Source organism: Bombina bombina, chromosome 5 (genome assembly GCF_027579735.1).
Source record: "Bombina bombina isolate aBomBom1 chromosome 5, aBomBom1.pri, whole genome shotgun sequence".
NCBI lineage: Eukaryota > Metazoa > Chordata > Amphibia > Anura > Bombinatoridae > Bombina > Bombina bombina.
Window position 1 is genome coordinate 1,154,875,622 of NC_069503.1, and position 9,559 is coordinate 1,154,885,180.

At 44.4% G+C, this 9,559-nt stretch overlaps 1 protein-coding gene across 1 annotated transcript in view; it reads left to right on the forward strand.

Annotated features, from left to right (window-relative positions):
• LOC128661760 (forkhead box protein H1-like) overlaps positions 1 to 3,365 on the forward strand; it is a 54,609-nt gene extending 51,244 nt beyond the window's left edge. Inside the window, exon 3 of the mRNA XM_053715980.1 lies at positions 2,322 to 3,365. Coding sequence (XP_053571955.1) covers positions 2,322 to 3,365 — 1,044 coding nt within the window. The remainder of the gene's footprint in view (positions 1 to 2,321) is intronic.
• The last annotated feature ends 6,194 nt before the right edge of the window (positions 3,366 to 9,559 follow it).

Sequence of the window (9,559 nt, forward strand, 5' to 3'; positions counted from 1 at the left end):
AATGAGTGTATAATGTCCCTTTAACTGAGTACATGGGGTGAGTCAGTGACAAGAGGCATATGTGCAGCTAGCTCTTAGTAGTGCATTGCTTATATTGAGACTACCTAGGTATGCTTTTCAACAAAGAATAACAAGTGAACAAAGTAAATAGAGTTGTATATGTGATATTCTATTATATCTTACTAAAAAGGAGAGAGAAAAATATTAGAGAATACAATAATCCTCTAAAAAAGAAAGGGAATAAAAACGGCACACACATGAGGTGAATACATCTGTTTATTAAACTCATAGCATTTACAAAAGAAGTTTGCCCAAACATGCCCCGCCATCTCAAAAATAGAGCAGAAACATGCAACCACACCACTATATACAAATTAAAATCAGAACTACATCTCATATCAATATAATACAATCCTGTATCATTCAATCACACAATTAGTACCAGTTCCTGTATCGGACAGCTATAAAATCCAAAACAGGTAGAGCTCTAATATATCACTTATACATGCAGAGGTAAAGTAACACCACAGAGCTGTATAAATATGTGAGATATATATATATATATATTCTATATCAGTCGCATATAGCAAAGTACAGATGATGAACCATAAAATGAGTTGTATCTAGCATCACAGGTATACATAGCCTTGCTTAAACAAACGGCAGGATACAATACAGATGAAATAATCCTCTTATGAATCCAATTTATAATAACCTGTGATCACAGAGTAAATGTATACAGTTTGGAACAAGACAGAGATACATACACATATACATGAGCAAGCAAGCAAATATAAAGTTCATGCAATGCTAACAAAAGTTCATTCACCTCCTCCCTATGATGAATGTAGAAATGGGAGGGGTCAGCCTCCAATAAAACCCTGATTGGACAGGCTGTGCTGTTAGCAAGACAAAGCAATCTTCATACTGAATACAATGTATCCATTTGAATAAAAAGATATACCTTTAAGCAAATGATTGCAACTTTAGGCGTGTGTGGGATACATATCTGATCTTACCATAGATGTACCAAGCAGGCCATTCTGCTACACTATGTGTTCACACAGAAAATAAACAACGCCTCACACTGGATATTTTGTTTGCAAATGCAGAAATCTTCGTAATGGATATTATACACCCGTTCTTACCAAGAGAAGTACCTTAGGCAGCAAATTGCATAGTGAGCATACACAAAGTATACAGGTGATCTTACCACAGATGTACCAAACTTTATATAGCAAGCTATCAGTTCCACTCCACTTTATATTCACACAGGTAGTGAGCCACGCCTCACACTTAGTACTTTGTATGCTTTCTTACCAAGATGTACCAATAACGTGCTATGAGAGCAATAATCCACATCAAAGATTGTAATTTAATGCATGCATAGGGTATAGCATAGGTCTTACCATAGATGTACCATTCGTCCTATGTCATGCAGTCCATTCTGTTCCAAAATTGCCATACAGAGGGAAAGTTACAGCATTCACCACGCTGAGCTCAGTGCATCTGGTCTCTCCACAGGTGCATCCAATCAGCAGGATAACCCCTCTAGACCTGCAAATCACACACTGTGCAATCTTACCACAGATGTACCATTTAGAGCACAGCAGTGTATCAGCTTTGTTAACTTAATGCAGAGTTGCTCACACTGTTACAAACCAATGATAACAGGTAGTAAAAAGTGAGAGTCGTTCACACATAGAATATCATGAAGTATAGTCGACTCTTCTCCGTGATAAAACACACACAAGTGCCAACGCACGTTTCACCCCCACAGTAACGTGTTTCAGGGGCTCATCAGGGCATACCTTTCAATCTTAGGACCTCTTCCTTATAGAGCACCTGGTGGTATCCAATTGGCCAGCCAATATATAGCAAATATTGATCTCTATCACATATTTATGCAGCTCTGTGGTGTTACTTTACCTCTGCATGTATAAGTGATATATTAGAGCTCTACCTGTTTTGGATCTTATAGCTATCCGATACAGGAACTGGTACTAATTGTGTGATTTAATGATACAGGCTTGTATTATATTGATATGAGATGTAGTTCTGGTTTTAATTTGTATATAGTGGTGTGGTTACACGTTTCTGCTCTATTTTTGAGATGGCAGGGCATGTTTGGGCAAACTTCTTTTGTAAATGCTATATGAGTTTAATATTTTTCTCTCTCCTTTTTAGTAAGATATAATTTAAGAGGGAGCCACTGTGAGGTTTATAAGTGGTGTATATACTACTCTCTCATTTCTTCTATAATATTTGTGATATTCTATTAATACTTATATACTATCTCACTTGTGTCCTTGCTATTGCAGGTTTTGAAAGATCCAGGCAAACCCCAAGCAAAGGGTAACTATTGGACGGTGGATGTAACCCGGATTCCTCTGGAAGCAATGAAACTGCAGAACACGGCAATAACACGAGGTGGAATGGATTATTTTGTGCAGGATCTGTCCCCTTTTATTCTGAAGGGGTTTAAGTACAGATATCATGAAGCTTTGTACAATCCGATGTCCGTAACCAATGGTTTTCCTGTGAATTCTGTGTCCCTGGGAGAAGAGTCGAACCATCCAAACACTGTAGCCAAACTCAACACGTCCTTTATGATAGATTCTTTACTTAATGATTTTCAGGATGTGGATTTGCCAGATGTCCCTAAGTTGCTGGAAAATCAAAGGATATTACATCCCCAGAATGTAAATAATCACATCTGGAGTCCACCTCCTCTGAGCTATCCTCCTTCCAAACTAACATCCCAGAGGAGCACAAGTAGCCCTATCTATCCAGTTGGACACCCTTATTCCTCTTCTAGTTCTAGCCTATCCACTCTCTCTTCTCTTAGCTCAGATGAGGAGCATGAAAGGTACCGGCTAGTTCACAAGCACCCTGCAGAGGGCTCTAAAATAGCCAATAAAAGACTGAGAGAAGATGATGAAAATGAGAACAATAGTTTAGACTCAGATAGACCTTCTAATGAGCCCTCCAAAAAGAAATCCGTGCTGTCTTGGGACCTACCCACCTCCTACACCAAGAGTGTCGCACCAAATGTGGTGGCACCACCCAGTGCCCTCCCCTTCTTCCCTTTTCCTCACTTGAACTACTACAACTATTACAATCCTGGCACTTACATGAACCCTACGTACTGGGGAATCCTGCCAAGATCTCACAATTCTGGTGTGAGCAGAACATACCCATCACAACCTCCACTGGATCTTGACAGCATGTTAAAGGCTGTGCCACCAAACAAGAGTGTGTTTGATGTCTTGACAAGTCATCCTGGTGATGTTGTGCACCCAGCATTTTTTAGCCAGCATTTGACAAACAATTGTACCTCATTTTCAGGACAAAGCTTTTTATGAGTGTGTTTATATAGCTGGTCTTCAGAAAGCACACTCTGCTATTGTCAAATGGGAAACCGGTCAATGAAATTAAAATTCCCATCATCTGGATTTTATAAAAACTTTTGACCACTGCTTGAGTTGCTGACCTCACAATCAATTATACAGATACCTGCAACGTCTGACCGTGAAATTCACACATCTCTATAACAAAGAAGGTTCTACTGGTTTTATTCTCATTTCTTGAATTTAGCTTCAGATTTTGATTGTGTTTTGGACTTCTAGGAATACCACACTCAGCTTTATGAAAGGGGTTATTTAAGCCTTTATGCATATGACGATTCCTTTTGGAATAGATGTGACCATTAATTGTGTTTTTTTGTTTTTAATTTTTGTTAGTTAATCCTTTTTCTCCTGAGACCGTCCCTCCTAGACTTCCCAATTAGTTTACTGGGTTATATATTTTGTCCTTGAAGCTAATTTCAGTAAGGGTCATTTATTTTCTTTTTATTGGTGTTGGCATAAATGCTCTTATGGTTGAGAATGACTAAAGTAATTTTATTCTACTCTAGAATAACTGTGTGACCTACAATTTTGTTGGTGTTGCACAAGTGACTAACATGTAAACAACATCTGGAAGCTTTTAAGTTGTAAAAAAAAATTTATTTTATTTTTTTAAAGTTTAATTTTATTAATTTTAAAAAACCTAATTTGAATTGACCTTTTATTCCTCTTGCAGGGGTATACTTTTATAGTCATGGCTTCTCTGTTGCCTGTTTCGTCCTGACAAAAAAATGAACCCCAAAGGAAAAATTAAGATGTCAGCCAGCAAACACAATTTAACAAAAACAACGCACAAATTACTTTTGATTTAAATAAGTTTTCTCTGCCTGCGTTGCTGAACGTTGCCTTTTTCCATGAGAGCGTTCTGATGTAGGCTCAACAGCATGCACAGGTTTTGTTTAACAGGTTTATTAACAGAGCTGCCATATAGTGCTCAGGTCACATGCACACTCCTGAGCCCACATCCGTATGCTCTTATGGAAATAAACTAGAAGAGACCGAGAGGGGGCTGAATATGGTAATGGAACTTAATTGTAAAGATGCTTTGTATTGTACACTTTGAAATATTGCAAATTTTACTCCCATCTCCCTTTTTAAAAGGACATCAAAACTCCTAAATGTTATTTGTGGTTCAGATAGAACATACCATTTAAACCACTTTCCAATCTAATCTTTGTTTGTTGAAGGAGCAGCAATGCATTACTGGGAGTTAACTGAGTACATGGGGTGAGCCAGTGACAAGAGGCATGTGCAGCTAGCTCTTAGTAGTGCATTGCTTATCTTGAGACTACCTAGGTATGCTTTTCAACAAAGAATAACAAGAGAACAAAGTAAATTAGATAATCAAAATAAATTGCAAAGTTGTTTAAAATTTTTCTCTATCTGAATCCGTGAAAGTTTAATTTTGACTTTACTGTCCCTTTTAATCTGCTGATGACATTTGACCTGTAATGAGTCCCATGCTGCTGCTATCCTGTGCTAATTGTCACCTCTACAGCTAGGTGTTGGTGTGAATATATCTTCTTGTCTTGCTCTGACCTATGGTGGCGCCTGTACAGCTAGGTGTTGGTGTGAGCATCTCTTCTCGTCTTGCTCTGACCTATGGTGGCGCCTGTACAGCTAGGTGTTGGCGGGAGCATCTCTTCTCGTCGTGCTCTGACCTATGGTGTCACCTCTACAGCTAGGTGTTGGCGTGAGCATCTCTTCTCGTCATGCTCTGACCTATGGTGGCGCCTGTACAGCTAGGTGTTGGCGTGAGCATCTCTTCTCGTCGTGCTCTGACCTATGGTGTCACCTCTACAGCTAGGTGTTGGCGGGAGCATCTCTTCTTGTTGTGCTCTGACCTATGGTGTCACCTCTACTGCTAGGTGTTGGCGTGAGCATCTCCTCTTCTCGTCGTGCTCTGACCTATGGTGTTTCCTCTACTGCTAGGTGTTGGCGTCGACATCTCTTCTCGTCGTGCTCTGACCTATGGTGGCGCCTGTACAGCTAGGTGTTGGCGTGAGCATCTCTTCTTGTCATGCTCTGACCTATGGTGGCGCCTGTACAGCTAGGTGTTGGTGGAAGCATCTCTTCTTGTCATGCTCTGACCTATGGTGGTGCCTGTACAGCTAGGTGTTGGCGGGAGCATCTCTTCCCGTCGTGCTCTGACCTATGGTGGCACCTGTACAGCTAGGTGTTGGCGGGAGCATCTCTTCTTGTCATGCTCTGACCTATGGTGGCGCCTGTACAGCTAGGTGTTGGTGGGAGCATCTCTTCTCGTCGTGCTCTGACCTATGGTGGCGCCTGTACAGCTAGGTGTTGGCGGGAGCATCTCTTCCCGTCGTGCTCTGACCTATGGTGGCGCCTGTACAGCTAGGTGTTGGTGGGAGCATCTCTTCCCATCGTGCTCTGACCTATGGTGGCGCCTGTACAGCTAGGTGTTGGTGGGAGCATCTCTTCCCGTCATGCTCTGACCTATGGTGGCGCCTGTACAGCTAGGTGTTGGCGGGAGCATCTCTTCTCGTCGTGCTCTGACCTATGGTGTCACCTCTACTGCTAGGTGTTGGCGTGAGCATCTCTTCTCGTCGTGCTCTGACCTATGGTGTCACCTCTACTGCTAGGTGTTGGCGTGAGCATCTCTTCTCATTGTGCTCTGACCTATGGTGGTGCCTGTACAGCTAGGTGTTGGCGTGAGCATCTCTTCTCGTCGTGCTCTGACCTATGGTGGCGCCTGTACAGCTAGGTGTTGGTGGGAGCATCTCTTCTCATTGTGCTCTGGCCTGTACAGCTAGGTGTTGGCGTGAGCATCTCTTCTCGTCGTGCTCTGACCTATGGTGGCGCCTGTACAGCTAGGTGTTGGTGGGAGCATCTCTTCTCGTTGTGCTCTGGCCTGTACAGCTAGGTGTTGACATGAGCATCTCTTCTCGTCGTGCTCTGACCTATGGTGTCACCTCTACAGCTAGGTGTTGGCGGGAGCATCTCTTCTCGTCGTGCTCTGACCTATGGTGGCGCCTGTACAGCTAGGTGTTGGTGGGAGCATCTCTTCTCGTTGTGCTCTGGCCTGTACAGCTAGGTGTTGGCGTGAGCATCTCTTCTCGTCGTGCTCTGACCTATGGTGTCACCTCTACAGCTAGGTGTTGGCGGGAGCATCTCTTCTCGTCGTGCTCTGACCTATGGTGTCACCTCTACAGCTAGGTGTTGACGTGAGCATCTCTTCTTGTTGTGCTCTGACCTATGGTGTCACCTCTACTTCTAGGTGTTGGCGTGAGCATCTCCTCTTCTCGTCGTGCTCTGACCTATGGTGTCACCTCTACTGCTAGGTGTTGGCGTCGACATCTCTTCTCGTCGTGCTCTGACCTATGGTGGCGCCTGTACAGCTAGGTGTTGGCGTGAGCATCTCTTCTTGTCATGCTCTGACCTATGGTGGCGCCTGTACAGCTAGGTGTTGGTGGGAGCATCTCTTCTCGTCGTGCTCTGACCTATGGTGGTGCCTGTACAGCTAGGTGTTGGCGGGAGCATCTCTTCTCGTCGTGCTCTGACCTATGGTGGCGCTTGTACAGCTAGGTGTTGGCGGGAGCATCTCTTCTTGTCATGCTCTGACCTATGGTGGCGCCTGTACAGCTAGGTGTTGGCGGGAGCATCTCTTCCCGTCGTGCTCTGACCTATGGTGGCGCCTGTACAGCTAGGTGTTGGTGGGAGCATCTCTTCCCATCGTGCTCTGACCTATGGTGGCGCCTGTACAGCTAGGTGTTGGCGGGAGCATCTCTTCCCATCGGGCTCTGACCTATGGTGGCGCCTGTACAGCTAGGTGTTGGCGGGAGCATCTCTTCCCGTCGGGCTCTGACCTATGGTGGCGCCTGTACAGCTAGGTGTTGGTGGGAGCATCTCTTCTCGTCGTGCTCTGACCTATGATGGCGCCTGTACAGCTAGGTGTTGGTGGGAGCATCTTTTCCCGTCGTGCTCTAACCTATGGTGGCGCCTGTACAGCTAGGTGTTGGTGGGAGCATCTCTTCTCGTCGTGCTCTGACCTATGGTGGCGCCTGTACAGCTAGGTGTTGGCGGGAGCATCTCTTCTTGTCGTGCTCTGACCTATGGTGTCATCTCTACAGCTAAGTGTTGGCGTGAGCATCTCTTCTCGTCGTGCTCTGACCTATGGTGTCACCTCTACTGCTAGGTGTTGGCGTGAGCATCTCTTCTCGTCGTGCTCTGACCTATGGTGGTGCCTGTACAGCTAGGTGTTGGCGTGAGCATCTCTTCTCGTCGTGCTCTGACCTATGGTGGTGCCTGTACAGCTAGGTGTTGGCGTGAGCATCTCTTCTCGTCGTGCTCTGACCTATGGTGGCGCCTGTACAGCTAGGTGTTGGTGGAGCATCTCTTCTCGTTGTGCTCTGGCCTGTACAGCTAGGTGTTGGCGTGAGCATCTCTTCTCGTCGTGCTCTGACCTATGGTGTCACCTCTACAGCTAGGTGTTGGCATGAGCATCTCTTCTCGTCGTGCTCTGACCTATGGTGTCACCTCTACAGCTAGGTGTTGGCGGGATCATCTCTTCTTGTTGTGCTCTGACCTATGGTGTCACCTCTACTTCTAGGTGTTGGCGTGAGCATCTCCTCTTCTCGTTGTGCTCTGACCTATGGTGTCGCCTCTACTGCTAGGTGTTGGCGTCGACATCTCTTCTCGTCGTGCTCTGACCTATGGTGGTTCCTGTACAGCTAGGTGTTGGTGTGAGCATCTCTTCTCGTTGTGCTCTGACCTATGGTGTCACCTCTACTGCTAGGTGTTGGTGGGAGCATCTCTTCTCGTCGTGCTCTGGCCTGTACAGCTAGGTGTTGGCGTGAGCATCTCTTCTTGTCGTGCTCTGACCTATGGTGTCACCTCTACAGCTAGGTGTTGGTGTGAGCATCTCTTCTCGTCGTGCTCTGACCTATGGTGTCACCTCTACTGCTAGGTGTTGGCGGGAGCATCTCTTCTTGTCATGCTTTGACATATGGTGTCACCTCTACTGCTAGGTATTGGCGTGAGCATCTCTTCTTGTCATGCTTTGACCTATGGTGTCACCTCTACTGCTAGGTGTTGGCGTGAGCATCTCTTCCCGTCCTGCTCTGACCTATGGTGTCACCTCTATAGCTAGGTGTTGGCGTGAGCATCTCTTCTCGCTGTGCTCTGACCTATGGTGACTAATGTCCATTAATCAGATGATGCAGAGATTAGATTGTTTACCAGCTTTGGCCACCAAGAGGAACCTTTTTTTTAATTTATTGACAACTTAGCCTGGAGTCATTCAGTTCTCAGACCTGTATAAGTGTAACCAGGGGCTTGTTGTGTGGGACGGGCTTTATTTGTAGCATGACGGTATCAATAGAGGAGGATGACATTATTTGTATTTATTAGCGTTATTGAAATTAACTTGACAATATGTCTCAAAGGGGACCCAGGTGCGGTCCCCAAACCAGAACGTTTTTATGCTTTACCTGCTGAATAAATTGTCTTTTTTTATGTTTGGTGCTTACAAGCTTTACCGATCAGAAAATAATACAATTCTCATTCTCTAGTTTCTTTCTCACCCTATGAGGACTTGTTTTGTCTCTGGTTATGAGATTATTCACCTATTTTAGCTTTATTAGTATTCAACTTCCCCAGCTGCGTGTAGATTGTTTTCTGACTGATCCTTTGGATTTGTGTCTGAGTTAGACAATCTGCCTATTGTTTGTGTTTGTTTGCTGACAATAACCCAATAGGATGAAAACCTTTCCCTGAAGTATTAAATGAGGATTTGTGTCTGAAGAATCCTTTTTGTTTTTCTTTTCATGTTCTAATGTAACTGTGCGATTCCAGGGGCCTCAGGAACCTCTCATTATTTTAGCCTCTCAATCTTTATAAATGACGACATTCAAATGTAGTTGAAACCTGCTAACAACCAGTTTAAATAGCCCATTCTGCACGACCTGCTCTGTAAGGGATAGTCAGAAAGTTGCTTAAAATTGCATGCTCTAATTTATTCATATGTTAAATCTTTCTTTGTTCTCTTGTTATCTTTATTTGAAAAAGCAGGAATGTAAGCTTAGGCGCCTGCCCATTTTTGGTTCAGCACCTAGGTTTACGCTTGCTGATTGGTGGCTACCCAGGTGCTGAATCAAAAATGGGCCAGCTCCTAAACTTACATTCTTGCTTTT